The 16,894-nt window shown below is 41.5% G+C and overlaps 1 protein-coding gene across 1 annotated transcript in view; it reads left to right on the forward strand.

Annotated features, from left to right (window-relative positions):
• Nucleotides 1-13,117, forward strand: part of LOC138854130 (glutamate receptor ionotropic, delta-1-like) — a 19,802-nt gene extending 6,685 nt beyond the window's left edge. Inside the window, exons 8-11 of the mRNA XM_070095337.1 lie at nt 94-334; nt 727-901; nt 12,700-12,862; nt 12,980-13,117. Of these exons, the coding sequence (XP_069951438.1) occupies nt 94-334; nt 727-901; nt 12,700-12,862; nt 12,980-13,111 (711 nt within the window). The 3' untranslated portion in view covers nt 13,112-13,117. The remainder of the gene's footprint in view (nt 1-93; nt 335-726; nt 902-12,699; nt 12,863-12,979) is intronic.
• The last annotated feature ends 3,777 nt before the right edge of the window (nt 13,118-16,894 follow it).

Raw genomic sequence — 16,894 nt, forward strand, 5'->3', positions numbered from 1 at the left:
GGTAAACTTTCCATACGTGTGAAGTTATTGGAATGTAAGTAGCTGACATTGTTTCTGGTCCTCACATATAAAATCCACTTCTTGTATGTGCAGGTATTGCTGGGGTGGTGGCTGGTTTTCTGTCTGGTCATCACTACTGGTTACCGTTCATCACTGATCGCTCACATGACTATCCAAGGAAAGACCAAGCCTATAGAGACCTTTGATGACTTGACCAAATTGACCAACTGGAAATGGGGCACTGAATCCTGGCTCCTTAAAGGAGTACCTTACGAATATTTCTCCAAGCATCCAGATCCTATTATACAGCACATATTTAAGAATATGGAAGTAAGTCCAGTTGGTGCTCTTTTTTCTTACATATTCACGTTATATACGAGTAATTACACAACACAAAGAATAGGCATATAAAGTTGCAAATTGAGGCTGAATGAGGCTGAACTTATGAAGCATTTTACTATTTTAGGTTAATATGTACAAATGAGTCACTTAAGAGTTACTTATGCCTTTGCATTTTAGAAAACTCTCTACTTAAGTACCCATATACTAGAAGAATCAATTGTATGGATAGTGATAATGCAAGTGACTTAATACCCTTCAGAGAAGTATCTTGGTGAAATAACAGGTTCTTGTTCCTAGAAACTGGAGCTACCCTCCAAAAAACATATACATTTTGAGGTTTCAGTTACAAATGCAATGAAAACTATTTCCTTGTGTTAAAGAGAGTATCCAGGGAAGAGGCGCTGAAGAAGGTACTGAAAGGCCACTTCAGTTTAATTGTTTGGGAGAATAACCTCTTCATTACCATCGCCTCTTACTACACTGACTCCCATGGCAACACACGTTACTATGTCAGCAAGAAAGGTGTCTCCATAATGGCAGCCTTTGGATGGGGTTTTAGGTGAAAGTCGTGTTTATTGTATTACGGCTTCTGTGTTGCTCTAGTGGTTTTGTGCATGACTAGCAGATTCACGCATGTCTTGTTTTTGGACTAGCAGATTTGTGCACGTTTATTTCAATAATTTAAGACTCACGTATGCTCGTTTTAAGGGTCTAAAATAATTGTTTTTCAGCTGGGACAATGATCTCCGAAGCCATCTTTATGCAAACCATCTCAGGTAAGTAAGTAAGTAAGTAAGTAAGTAAATTTATTCAGGTATACACAATACAGTTACATAGAATTATCATACATAGCAGCATATGTGTAGAGAACCTAGGATAACCCAAAAAAGTCAGACAGAGTGACTTATTTCCATTGGGGTCCTTTTACCTTATTATTATAATATAAAGGTTATAATATTTTCTTATTATTCTATAATGAAGATAACATCTTATTATCATACTAAAAAGACTATCTACTACACGAGGGTCATTAAGACTATCTACAATACGAGGGTCATTAAGACTATCTACTACCCGAGGGTCATTACGACTATCTACAATACGAGGGTCATTACTAGGGATAAGGTAAAATTTACACGTATTTTAGCTAAAAAATAGAAAATCATTCCCCTCCCTTTCTGTTGCTTCATTCATCAGACACTTTTTGGCAGTCTTCTTGAACTGGTTCAAGCTATGACTGGCCTTGACATTTGTGGATAGTCTGTTCCATTCCTTTATTGCTGTACAATAAAAGGTGTTTGAAGCCTGGCCACTGACTGTGGGTACTACAAAGTTGTGCTCTCTCCCCCTAGTACTATGATTGCTTTGGTTCCCAACCTTGACAAAATTGACAGCAAGATATTCTGGACACTGTTCGTGAGCAATTTTATAAACATGATTTAGCTTTAGTTGTTTTACTCTGTCTTCAACATTCAGCATATCCAACTGCTGTAATTCATCCTGGCCTACATGTTCTCTTGGTCCCAGCCCCAGGATGAATCTTACGATTTTGTTCTGGGTGATTTGCAGTCTATCTTTCAGTTTTTTTGTCAAGGCAGAGTACCAAGAAGAGCAAGCGTAATCCATATGGCATTGTATAAGGGCTAGACTTTTTTTTTTTTTTTTTTTTTTTTTTTTTTTTATATTTTATTTAAACAATTAAATTAAAAAATATAATATGTAAAAATCATTTATGTCTATAATTAACACAATCCTCCCTACAGCTAATATTACACACCACACTTACAACTCCGTGTGGGTACACCCCCCCCCCTCCCTGCTCCCTCATCCTATCACTTAACCCAAACCTGTTGGAGCTACTCAACAGAATTACATGATATGAACAACACTTTTATATACACATCCCTCGAAATGGTACTTAATGATCGACTACAGACCATGCAATGCATTGCACTGAACATATTATACAGACATATTACCCCCCCTTCCTCCGTGGTTATCCAACCACCCCACTATTTACAACCTAACATACTATAAACAATGAATGTTGCCTAATCTAAAGTCACACAGCAATGACCCAAACATTAATTTATGTAATTGTCCTAATGGTTCAGTTACATAACAATATGTATTACACAACAATGGTGATATAGAAAAGTCACAAGGACATACAAAATTACTACAAAACCATAAGAATAAACTTAGTCTCAAAATCCAACACATGTAAGCCTTTACACATTTAAACATGCAATTCCAGTGTTAAAACAATAACACAGCTTCAACTATGACATTCAAGCTCTATACAGCTTATATGGACATTACATAGTGCTATTGACAACAGTACAATACAACATAAAATATAACCATGACATAAGTAACACATAAAGACTGTGCCTAGCACGCACCTAACCACAAAAACCTATAACACCACTGTTGCCCAACTTTATTTACACTATCTGACGTGCATTAACCTCTTTACTCTCAAAACAAAACTGAAAATTGCAGAACACCAGTGACGAACAATAATGCACAGACATTAATACAAACATATCACATCATATCTCTGGACACCGTGCATGATCACAGCATCAACACTATGCAGTGCAAGGCACCTAGAAAACAAGTTGGAGCAAATACATGCAATTATTATAGCAAATCTCCAAATTACAATGTCATTACCGTAAATCAATATTACCACACACAATATGTATAATAAGTATAAAGTCCAGTCACACAAAAACTGGCCAGCTCCACAGGTGCTAGCACCCGTGGTCCACATATTATTCACTCATGCATCACTCATCCAACACTCTCGCAAAACTTTTGTTATCCATTACCAGGGAGGCAACCCTGTTTTCACCCCTGACTTCCCTACCCCAGCAACACTTTCCAATCATACCCTCCCCTCCCTCGTATATTACAAGTCTAATAAAACCTGTAACGTAAGTTGCCTATATCCCTCTGAAAAATCCTTCACCCACCTCCTCCCATAAATTTCCTTATTTCTACATACCGTTTTATAGAACGTTAACGCTAACACCCTCCTCTTCACCTCAGTAACCTGTTTGCCCCGCAATCCCCACACTATATAGATATAATCTGCCATAATGTATCCCACAGCTCTGATTACACTTTCCTCCCAACCCCCCACGTCGAGACTTAATGCTCTCAATACAGAAATTCCTTTACCTCCTATCCTATTTATCACCCTATTTAACCACCCCTTGACACTCCTCAGTCCATCACAAAAATATACTACATGAAAAGCCGACTCCTCCCCACCACATATCCCACACTCCCCCCCGTCAACGACTCGTCTATCCCGTAGAACCACACCCGACGGTAAAATGCCGTGCAGAAAACGATACATTACATCCCGAACACGAGGTTGCAACCTCATCCTACTCAACCTATTCCATATACTTCCCCATGCATACATGGGGAAAATTCCCTCTACAGGCGCTACAACCCTCCCGGCTAACAATCTACACAACCTACCTATTTTAACCTTTGCTGGCTCTCGATCCCACGCCAGAGCCCTCAACACAGTTTCACACTCATGCAACTCAACTCCTGTATACATCCGTTGCAATCTGTTATGGATCCTGGCCAAACCCCCCCCCCCACCCACACTTTCCCTCATCACCTCCCTTTTAATGAAGACACATTTGACCCTCCGCTTTAAGTCCAGCAATCCCAGCCCCCCCTTACTTACAGGTAACATTACCACATCCCTCTTAATCCAATCACAGCTCGAACCCCACAAGAATTTAAAAACCTTCCTAAGTATGTTCGTTATTGCTGGCCCAGTTAATGGGAACACGGCTGCCACGTGCCATACTTTGCTATACAGTAAGATATTAACAACAATGGCACGCTGCACAAGGGTCAAATGATAAGGTCGCAATGCACCCAAGCGTCCCTGAATCCTTTCTACCATCCTAAGCGAGTTTTCCATGCGTGCCACAGGTAGATCGTCTGCATAAATAAGACCACAGATTTTTAACGAATTCACCTGCTTCCTCACAACTGCACTACCCCAATCAACCCTACCCGCCCAAGCTCCTAACCCCATGACCATGGATTTATCTGAATTTACCCTCATACCAGTTGCCCCTGCGAACATTTGTACTACCCCGTCTAATGTGTCCATTGACATCCCCTCCCTGATCAGAACAGTTGTATCATCCACATACCCAATTAAAACTGGCCAAACCCTCGCAACCTCACACCCTGGTCCCTCTACGTGACACATACGCTGCTCCATCAATCTATAAAAGGGGTCCTGTACGCATGCAAACAATAATTGTGACATAGGACACCCCTGCCTAAGTCCCCTACCCATTACAATCTTCCCACCCAATCGACCATTAATCTGTACCCTCGCCATTGCACCTCCATACAACGCCTCAACCCAGCCCACTATTTCTTCCCCAAACCCCTGACCCCTGAGGATGGCTTTCAATGCTTTCCGATCCACTCTATCGTATGCCCCTTGCCAATCGAGCGCCACCAAACCTCCCTCCCTCCCCCCCCCTTTTGCCTCCACGAAATCCCTAAGTAACCCATGCCCCTCCACCATAGACCTCCCTGGCAAACCAAACTGAGTTTTTGATACTACCCGCCCTACCACACACTTGACCCGATTTCCCAAAATCTTCGCAAACAATTTATAATCTGCGCATAACAACGAGATCGCCCGGTAATCCCGAAGCGTATGCTGCCCCTTACCCTTCGGTACCAATACAACGACAGCCGTTGCCTGCTTCTCACCCAGCTCACCTCTCTCCTTCATGCAATTTAATAACCTAACCAGAAAATGCCTCAATAATTCCCAATGCTGCTGATAAAACTCTACCGGGAGTCCATCAATTCCCGGTGCTTTGCCCTTTCGCATTCCACTTAAAGCCCTCCATATTTCCCCCTCAGTTATTTCGCCACCCAGTGCTTCCCTATCACTGTTACGCAACTGACATACCACACTCCCACACACCTGTTCTAAAACCCCATCCTCTACCCCTTCTCGTTGCCAGTACTTCTCATACCACTTGTCAGCAAACGCCCCCATTCCTTCCGTAGCTTGTATGACCTGCCCCTCCCTGTACCCTCCTATCGATTCATGAACCTCCAACCATGGAATAGTCATTGCCTGCTGTCTTTGTTTCTGCCTACGCAATACGCACGATGAAGGTCTATCGCCCCATAACACCTCTTCCACCCCCGCCTGTACCCTCACCGCTTGGAACCTCTCATCCTGTACCTCACGCAGCCTCCCTTTAATTGCCATAATTTCATCCATTGGATAAGTGCCCGCCACCGCCCCCCTCGCATAACAACCCCGTAATCTATCCTCCAAATAGTTAGCAAGCCCATATTTTAAAGAATTGATACGTTTCCCTTCCTTTACGTAATATTGCTTAATCCGTTCTTTAGCCACACCATCCCACCACATCACCACATCCTCTACCCCTTTTATCTCTGCACGTAACCCCTCCCACAGCGTTGCAAATCCCTCTATCCCCTCCTCATCACCTAACACACTTGTATTTAATTTCCAATATCCCCTAGATATACCTGCTAGTGACTCCCACGCCACCTCTGCTACTACCGCCCGATGATCCGAATAAGCTACTTCTATTGTACGGAAAAATGTCAACCCAACCCCTTGAGATATATACAGCCTATCCAACCTAGCAGCGTAACCCCGTCTTACAAAAGTGTGCTCTACCTCCCACGCCCCTCCTCCAACCGCATCCCGCAACTGAATATCCCTCAAAAGATCTCGCAAGGCCGCCGACACGTGCCCCGCCCCTTTTGGTTCCACGTCAGCCCTCCTAATAACGCAGTTCCAGTCGCCACCAACGATGGCCACTGCAGGTAAACCACGTAAGAAGAAAACTAGTTCTTCACATACAAAATCCCTTTTTACCCTCACATCATTTTCCGCTGGTGCATACACACATACAAAAGATACCCGCTGTCCCATCCACCACCCATCCACGCGCAATACTCTTCCCCCTCCTCCCCCCTCACTTCTTAGCAACACAAACGGGCTTGCCTCCCTGATCAATATACCCACACCACCTTTCAGACGTGCAGATGGCAGAGTCATGACCTGAAACCCCTCCACCTCGAGCACTCTTCCCTCCTTGAAATTGTGTTCTTGCAGGAACACTACATCCACCCTATATTTATACAGAAACATTCGAAACCATTCCTTCTTCACACTATTACACAGTCCATTTACGTTCACAGTCATACACCTAAGGCCTCTTTATAGTTTCCAACCCTTCCTCCTCTCTTCATTCATCCCAGGGCCTCCTGCCCCAGAGCCAGCACAAGGCTTCACACCATCAACCCCTCCCCCTTTTTTGCGATGCCTCTTATCGTGACTGCTTCGACATTGCTCTTCCTTCCTCCCAGACCTCTGCGCCGGCGTCAGGACATCATCTGAGTCTGACGCCGCCGCTCTCTTCCTCGTGATGCCCTCTACATCCATGTTATCTTCTGAGGTTCCCTCACGATGAACCTCAACCTCCACCACGCCCCGTTCCACAGCACACGGCGACAACTCTCTCTTACTAGTTGGCCCGTCAACCCTGCTATGTTTTTTATCCTTACATTCCTCTACAGGCACCGCCGTGTCTCTCACCAGCTCAGGAACAACATCCTCTGCAGGCGGTGTCAATGTCCTTAACACTTCCTGAAGCTCTTCCTCTAGAGCCTGCACCTCCTCCTGCACTTGCACTTCTGTACTTTTCCTTTGTGTAGTAACAGATCCTTTTACATCACAGCTTACCTCACACATGCCATTCTCCTCTTTGGAATCCTCCACCTCTTCACTCCACAAGCGCCCAGGCCCTTGCTTGCGCACTGGGCTCTCAACAGCTATCACGCTGGTAACTGGTGCTTCACCAGTTTGCGCTGGCGCCCTCCTCAGCTTCACGCACTCTGCCGCCATATGGTCGTACGCCCCACATATTCTGCACGTACGTCTCTGTCCGGCATACGATACCATAACTTGCGTCCTGAAGTCCTCCAACACGACGTAAGACGGTATGGGATGTCTCAGAGTCATCTTCAGGGAAAAGGTACCCTCCGGACGTCCCATGTAAGCACCTGCCGTCCACTTGCCCTTTTGTGCCAGATGTACGGTTCCATATGTCTCAAAAACACTCCTTATGTCAGCCTCATCTGCCTCAAATGGGACATTACGTATCTTAACCCACGTAAAGTGGCGAGATACGTCGATCAAACGCACCTTCACAGCTGGAGTAGCGTCAAGACTCACGTCTTGGAACCTCGTCACCAAAGACTCATACACGGACGTGGAATTCAGTTTGACGAAGATTCTATAAGCCCCATTCAGGGCTACACCATACACCTCATCGTCCTGGATTCCATAGGTCTCCCTAATGATTGTTGGGAGTAAGACTTGCACTGAAGAGGGTGAAATCGCCCCACGAAGCAGCTCAATACCTATGGTATTTACGCGCCTCCTCACACTCAGCGCCATGTTGATACAAGGTAGCTCGCCTGAACAGCAGAGGGGTGCAGCGCACAACCTCACTCGACCATGGTCAGGCAGCGAATGTTCAGCCTGGCATTCGCTTTCTTTACTACACTGTTCCCTATCAATTCTCCTGACATGCATGGGTCAAAGGGGATTTCCAGATATTTAACTGATGAAACCAAAGTGATGGACTCCCCATTACACTGAACATTAAAATTATTTACCCTTCTCAGTTTATGTTTCGTTCCAAAGAGAATGGCTTCAGTTTTCCCTAGGTGTAATGATAGTTTGTTGTCTACTAACCATTTGCTGCAGGACTCCAGTTCCAGTGTTAAAACATTAGCAATATCTTGTGGGTCTTTACCTGTCACTAACAGAGCACTGTCATCTGCATACAGTAGGAGTTTGCACTTGACACTGATAGGCATATCATTGACATAACATAAGAATAGTAAGGGACCCAGAATACTACCTTGGGGAACTCCACATGTTATCGGCAGGGGTTCTGATTCCGTTTTGTTGATTTTGACTATTTGTCTCCTGTTGCTAAGGTAGGACTTAAACCAGTCTACAGAACCTATACCGATAGCTTGAAGTTTCTTACATAATATATTGTGGTTGACAGTATCGAAGGCCTTTTGCAGGTCTAAGGTTACCATACCTATGAGGTTCCCTTTTGACATTTCAGTTCTCAGGTAATCCATCAGATTAATAAGGGAGGTATCGGTTGAGTAGGATCTTCTAAAGTCCGATTGATAGCTATGGAGAATGCTGTTGTCATTAAGGTACTTAACTACTTGAGAATACACCGCCCTCTCCAGAATTTTAGATATTATACTGAGTATACTAACAGGTCTATAGTTGCTTACATCAGACCTATTATTTTTTTTGAAGATAGGAGTAACTCTGGCCTCCTTGAACCCCTCCGGTACGGTATTAGTGGTGATTGATAGATTTATTATGTGAGCAATAGGGATTGACAGTTCAGAAGCACCATCTTTTAGGAACTTAGACGGGATGTTATCAGGGCCTGTGCTCTTAGTTGGGTTTAACCTGCTTAGTTCTTTTTGAATGAAGTCATGAGATACACTTACTAGTTGACAACTGTTTGGGGTTACCTCTTTATTGGTATAGTATGTTTGAAACTTATCAGAGTCTGTGTTAAAGGTATTTGATGCAGCTGGTAGTTTACTTACTAGTGTTGATGCAACAGATGTGTAGTAGGAATTAAAGCAATTTGCCACCTTAGATGTTTCGTGGCATACCTCATTATCGATAGTGAGTACTATGTTAGACCTATCTACTGGCTTATGGCTATACCCCAACTGTTTTAGTTGTTGCCAGAGCTTTCTGGGGTTATGGTTATATTCTTCAATTTTTGAGCAATAGTGCTTTGCCTTTGCTCCTTTTATAAGCCTCTGTACTCTGTTCCTCACCCTTTGGAATTCATTTAGTGCTGCAATATCCTGTCTGTTTGCTTTAAATCTTTTTAGCAGCTGGTCTCTGAATTTCATATTATCTAATATCTCAGTAGTCATCCAGGGTTCAGTTCTTCGTTTAATCCTAACCTCTTTAACTGGTGCAATATTATTAAGAATGGTAGTGAACATTGTTTTGAATTTTTCCCAGGCATCGTTTACGTCCGTGCAACTTGTTATCTCTGTCCAGTCACAATTGTGTAGCCTATTTACCAGTGTTTCTTTACTGTAGTTTCTAGTTGACCTCATTTTTATTGTCCTGTGTAGGCCTATCCTATTCCTAGTGATTTTCCTGGTGCAGTAAATGATGAAATGATCACTAAGACCTGTGGTAATGACGCCTGACTGACTAATGTTCTCAGCGCGGTTGCAAAGTATGTGGTCAATTAGGGTGGCTGAGAACTGTGTGATCCGGGTTGGTTTATTAATTAGTTGGGTGTAGCTATTTAATCCTAGAATTTGCTTATACCTTTTGCATAGCCCGTTATTTTGTTGCTGAAAACAGATATTGAAGTCGCCCAGTATTATTGTTTCGCAATTGCTTTCAACTCCGGATAAGACTCTGGAAAAGTCTTCTAAGAACTGGTCCTGGGTAGGAGGGCGGTAACTAGTTCCTACTAAGATGGGTTTGGTCTTGGGAAGCAGCACTTCAAACCATAGAATCTCCAGTTTATTGTTATTTAAATCAGGTCTTGGGTTGTAAGCTAAGTCATTTCTAATGTAGGCACATACTCCACCGCCCTTTCTGTTCCTATCTAAGCGTTTTATATTGTAACCTTCTATTTTGACCTCGTCGTCAGTCACCGTATCATCCAACCAAGATTCAGAGATGGTTATAACTGCCGCCCTAATTTTGTTAGCTAGAATCCTAATCTCTGCCAATTTAGGAAGAAGTGATCTTGCATTGACATGAATAAAGTGAAGGCCTGTTTTCATAAAACAATCATAATCATCAATATATGGCAATGGGTCATTTGTATTAAAATTAGGTAAATCAATGTCATCACTGCTAAAGGGTAACTGTGCCAAAGTGCATTTGTTACACACAAAATGAATTCTGGCACCGTTGCTATAATTGTACATACATCCATCATGCACCCACCCCTTACACATTTTACATAAGGTGCCTTTTCTGTTTTTCATGCGTACTTTAGTACAGTGTATGCATCTGTTTGGTAGTGTTTGAGATAATAATGGCTGTATTGTCTCACATTGACCTATGTATGCATTACATATGGAGTTAAGGTTATCATCCCTAGCTACTAGACCGTCATTATTGCCGTCATTTATCTGTCTGTTTTGCCTCTGCACAATAGTTTGAGGTCCTGGATTAATTTGGATATCACCACTTAAGAGCGCTACAATAAGAGCTGTGTGCCATTGTTTTTGTTTGGGTATGCGGTGTTGCCATACCTTGCGACGATAGTGAGGTTTACTTTTCTGGTAGGATGGCAACTGTTGGGCTTTTACTGTCCAGGGCGCTGTTACTCCATTCACATTTTCCAACCCCCATGACTGATTTCTTTCTTCATGGAATTGAAGAAGAAATATAAATATAATTATGGCAGCCTGTACCCCTCTAATGCCTGCCATTTTCACTCTTCGCTCTTTTACTCATATACAATAATATTTATTTCTCTTTTCCAGTCCCTAGTACACTTAGTATCTGCTTTAATTACACTGAATTACTAGTAAAATTTCCTCTTCAAAACCCTCTTCACTGCTCACTTTTCCCTTAACTTCACAACACCCTTACATTTAACCCCTTATTCACCCTCTCCTACCCACCTCACTTCACAGTCTGGCTTCACCAATTAACTTCTAACTCCTTTCCATTCTGGTAGACCAGAAAGGTTTAATCAATGGTTTTATCCTTCCAAATCCCCCTCAATTCCATTTATCGGGGGTTGTGTCGTGTTGTTGTCTCCTGACCTGTTTTGCTGACTCAGCCATTTTTAAAACACTGAGGGGAGTAACACCACCTGACTTTCCTTGAGTTTATAGATATATTTGGCTTTTTCTGCTATGATTCTCTCACTGTACACTGGTCAGCTGAATATAGGTCAGCTACTAAAATATTAACCTTGACTATTTAACTATTCACTTCTTTCCCACGACTGGCACTGAGGGATAATCGTCCTATACCTTGGAGTTTTGTACTGTTGATTTGACGATGTCTCCTGTGTTTCCCTCTCGTTAGCACTGGTACAGGTGATATGATGGTGGTACAGATATGATGCTACTGTCAACAGATGAACGTCAGTAAAGATGAGAATTTCACTTCACTAGTTGTACGTCTGGCAGTAGCTGCTGTTTGAATGCCGGTCAGCCATGTTTAAATGCTCAAATCTTTCCCTCGTTTGGCACTGACGAAAAAAGTCCTACAGACCTGGCATTTCCTTGGAGATTTAGTTGATCAGGATTTCTGCCATGTTGTCTTCCCGTTAAACACTGGTGCAGTTGATATGGAGGTCAGTTATTTCATTTAGTGGAAAACGTCTCGTGTCTGGTTCACGTCTGGCAGCAGGTCTGGTACTTGAATGCCGGTCCCTCTTCTGTCATATTTAGTCCATTTCGTTGTCGTCACCGTCAGTTTTTATGTAACTATAGTGTTAATGTTGCAGGGGTGTTAATGTTGCAGTTTAAAAACTGTAGTGTAAAGCACCCTTCTGGCAAGACAGTGATGGAGTGAATGATGGTGAAAGTTTTTCTTTTTCGGGCCACCCTGCCTTGGTGGGAATCGGCCAGTGTGATAATAAAAAAAAATAATAATAAAATAAAAGTTAACTTGCATGTTGTTGCAGCAGTACTTGCAAATTTGGCCATCACTGGAGTTCGGATAGGCCCAGGGGACGGCAAGATATAGGAGCAGCCTTGTTGCTGCTTGCTGCGGCTGCGGCACAGGTACATCTGCATGACAGTCCAAAAGTACCTTCTGGTCGTGGCAATCAGCCTCATGTAATGCAACTGGTGTTATTATCCGCTAGTTAATATTAGTAAAATTAGAGCCGTGTCCCTCATGGTTAGATATTGGTCCAAATGCAACAGTTTCTGGTACAACTATTCTTTTGCATGTAAATATGCTATGAGAGTTTAAAACCACACACACTTGTTAAGAAATTACAAACTGGCGAGTGGAGACAGGATTTCATTTGTTCGTAAACGAGTTGTAGACTGTCCAGCCACGTCATTATTTAATTAACCATTAAGTTATCATTTGATTAATATCAATATTAATTGATTTTTAACTAGCAGATAAATTAACATATTAAAATATTACGTATTTTTGTATTGCTGCCACATAAAGTCAAGTTTTACTTAATGCCATTTTTTCCATTTATTTTTAATTGTATTTTTCTTTTATAGAAAAGGAGCACCATTCTACCCGCGTTTTCATCAGCTTATGTCGCGACTGGAAGATGCTGGAATTATAAAATACTGGACTGAGGATGTGACAGCCAGACGTGTGAAGGAGAACAGGGCAGCTGCTGCCCTCAACCCTCAAGTTGTTCTGGAGAACACTCGAACAGTAAACATTCCCATTCTCATATACTGTACAGCTGTGTTTAAATACTTCTAATTTATTCCAAATTTATTAGAATTTTTTTTCAAAATACCCACCTGTGATCAAAGAATTTTTCTACAGGGTGATAGTGAAGAGGTAGTACTTGGGATGCAACACATGCAGGGCGCCTTCTACCTCTTGTTCCTGGGATGCTTCTTTGCCTTCCTGATACTGCTATGGGAGAACCTCGCCCATTCCCTCTTCTCACCTTAGTATCGCTCTGAGCATTACCAGACCTCTGTCCAAGAATGATATTGCTGGGCTGTGTGTTCGTGAAACTCTTGAACACCCAGTCATTAGTTAAATATTGTTTCTGAGACTGTTATATTTAACAGTACAGATACAGAGAGATGTTTATCTATCACAGTACAACTGATCTCTAACTAATGGACACATTAAAGTATATGACAGTATTTACGATTATTTTGTATGTGATAATAAGATATTACACTTTACCAAATGAATATTTCTTTTATTGATTGACAAATATCATAAATATCATGTCAGACCTGTTACATATCTCAGAGCTCTCACATATGTATATTTGTGTGTGTGTGTGTGTGTGTGTGTGTGTGTGTGTGTGTGTGTGTGTGTGTGTGTGTGTATCGACAAGTGCTTCTAACTACTGGTAACTCTTTCTCTATATATATCTCTCACACACACACACACACACACACACACACACACACACACACAAAAGACGAGAGCACAAACACGTAAAAATACATACACGCACTTACATATACCCATGTGCACACGCACGCACGATACATACACATAAACACGAAAATCTATTACACGGATATTTTAGAGGAGAGATATGAAATAATGGGGTGACGGTGACGTGTGCGTGAAGAAGCTAGGACTGCGCGGAGCTCCCCGCCTATAAAAGTACCTCGCTGGCTTTGCTAGGAACATTCACTCCTCGGTGTGGACTCAGCGAGAGGTATCCACACACATGGAACCAACTGCATTAGGTAACCACACAGACAGAATCCACTGCATCAGGTATCACACAGCCAGAACCCGCTGCATCAGGTAATTCTACAAGCACTTTTAGATATTGCTTGGTAACTGTCATAACCCGATTAAAGAATGAAGGTATACTGGGGAAGCGCAGTTGCTGATTATATATATATATATATATATATATATATATATATATATAATATATATATATATATATATATATATATATATATAATATATATATATGTCATGTACTGTAGTACTGTCCTCTTCCCTACTTTACGTATAAACGAAGATCAAGAGCTCCATTATACCCACCTAAAGCAGTGTTCGGGACTTACATTATATTTTTTCGAATTATTCGTAGATGCAAACAGAAAGATAAAAATCGTGTAACAGGATCAGCAAAACACGTAAATATTCGTTAGAAAACACAGTAGCCTATCCTGTAAATAAAAATGACCGTGGTAACAGAGTATAAGTAACAAAGGAATTTAGATGATTTGTATTTGTCTCTTGTCAAAAGATTAATGAATATTATATACATTTATATATTATTTTTGCATTAGAGGAAAGCTTACTCGTATATGCTGATCTTAGTTACTTGTGTTTACTGTTTAACAGAGTCAGCCTAATGGATAGGCGAATAAACACGCCAGCCGTGTTAGCTGAGCGAGCGAGGATCGTGAGGCTGTGGCTGGGAGGTATGCCAGCTCGGGAGATATCCCTAGAGAGTGGAACCAGCCTCTCCACAGTGTACAGGTGGATCCGTCGCTGGAGAGAGTACGGAACGCTGGAGACTCGACCCTACCGAATAATGCCACGATATGCCTATTGGAAAGCCAGTTCTAGAGTTCTCACCTACACTCCACTATCCGCTTTTAGGAGAAATAAATGTACTTCGTGTCCCTGGATACTGCCGAATTTCCATGCAAGCCGATAAGTTCTCCTTGATTATTCCCAAAAATATTTATATTTATATACAGCAATATAATGTCTGCAAAATAGTGTATACATTAAGATTACAGTTATTGATTTAACAGAAAACCAAATATTTTTCTGCATAATCTCAAAACTTCTGCAACACAATCTTAATATATTTCTTAAGATGTTGCCAAGAACCTACATTAAAATTATAATACATAAAAAATTGTAAATTTGTCTATAATAACGTATTATGACTTTCGTCTGTAATTAGAAATGTGGTATCAGTGATTATAAAAACAGCAAAATTGGTTTTAAAACTGTATATGTACTGGAAAGTCATGCATATTTTATGCTCGGAAAAATGTGAATTAAAAAATAATAAATCTTACATTCTGAATGTGCTATCCTTATCCACATGTTAAATATACAGTTTATAACAATATTTACTTACTAATATTTTGGAATCACGTGACTAATATTTTCCTTTTCTTATTTTTGACTGTTGCAAATACGTGGAGAGAGTAGAGAGCCTAACGATTTTTTAAATAAGGGTCATGATGAATTCCTTAAATGTACCTGTCATTTAAGACCTATTTTTCTCTAAAAAAAAATCAGGCAATGTTTATAATTATCACGCATTTTCTTTTGTCTCAGGCAAAGATGGACACACTGATTTATCATTTAGTGATGATGGTTATCGCACCGAAGCTCCCTACGGCCGTAGCTAATCAGGAAGCGGGTGGAGCAGTTAAGCAGGTGGGCGTTGATGTTGGCGTTATATTAGATCAGGTGGTGGAGCATCATCTTACCGGCTGCCACCTGGTACTCATCACTACACCATATTCACATATTACTTTTTATATACTCAGGTGAAACTCCATAATTTTCTGTAGTGTTTAAGACTGAATATATCGTAGTAGTGGAAGCATAGTGAGTTTATATCAAGTTACTTCTCTAGACTTACAATAATAACGTATAATAGCTTTTCTTTAGATTTCTTATAGAGAGTGGGAATGCTAGAATAGTCGTGGAGGCAGGATCCATGTTTTCCAAGGGCCAGCTGCCACGGGACCACCACCTCCAGGGGCTGTGGGGCGACACTAGAACCACCTGCCGGGGACTCATCTTTGATCTCACTGGCACCAACAGTACCTCCTCTGTTTTCGGGTAATGTTAACACATTAAAAATACAAGAATTGTTTTTCAAGTATAAAAACGAAGTTTAGTGGCCAAATATGCAATCAAATAAGCCCTAGGCAAGTGCTAATAATTTTGCAGGAAAGCATCCGTGCTCGCAGTTACTAAAATTCAAACAAAATATCTGGCGCTTAAATACTGTCCGCCCATTCTTGCAAAGGTTCGTAACACGACTAGTCCTGGAGCTAAGGGGCATGTCTGTCAGTGGAACGCCTTCCAACTGAACAAAAGAAATTAATGGAAAAATAAATAAATAAAGAAATGATTTAGGAAAAACAAGAAAAATGATTTGAGAATTTTACTTAAAATTTAAATATAATAAAAAAAATTGGCCTTCAGTTCTTGTAGTTGGGTAGGAGTAGGTATGGCCCTGGATAGTTCCTCTGATGTTATTTATGTAGGTTATCCTGGGCAGATGGTAATCCGATGTTCTGGAATCTCCTACCACTTGGATGGAGCACAAGTAGAATAGGTAAGGGCCGGTAGTAGTAGAATAATGTTAATAAGTATTATTAACATGTCTTGCTCCTTTATCTGGCGTCTATCCTGGAAGACCACGCCAGGAACAGAGCTGGTAAATAAAAGAAAATAAACTGGTTACCCATAGTTATGATAATACAACATTTAAGAATTGAAAAGAATGATAAATGCCAAAATCATTACTGGTAACCAGCAAACAAAATAAAGAAACAAACAGTGATACTCCTGGTATATCACCCTACCTGATTAGAAGAGTGGAGGTGAAGTGACTCTCCAAACTTCAACCCACACCAGGTAAGGTCAATATTACCAGGAGTAGAAACTAACAAATCTGACACCAGGAACTAGTTTCGCCCCAGCCCGCCAGAGAGAAGGGGGGGGGGGGTGCACGCGACGTAACTAATGGTTCCTGGTTGCCCGAAC

This window comes from Cherax quadricarinatus, chromosome 50, assembly GCF_038502225.1.
Source record: "Cherax quadricarinatus isolate ZL_2023a chromosome 50, ASM3850222v1, whole genome shotgun sequence".
In the NCBI taxonomy this organism is placed as follows: Eukaryota; Metazoa; Arthropoda; class Malacostraca; order Decapoda; family Parastacidae; genus Cherax; species Cherax quadricarinatus.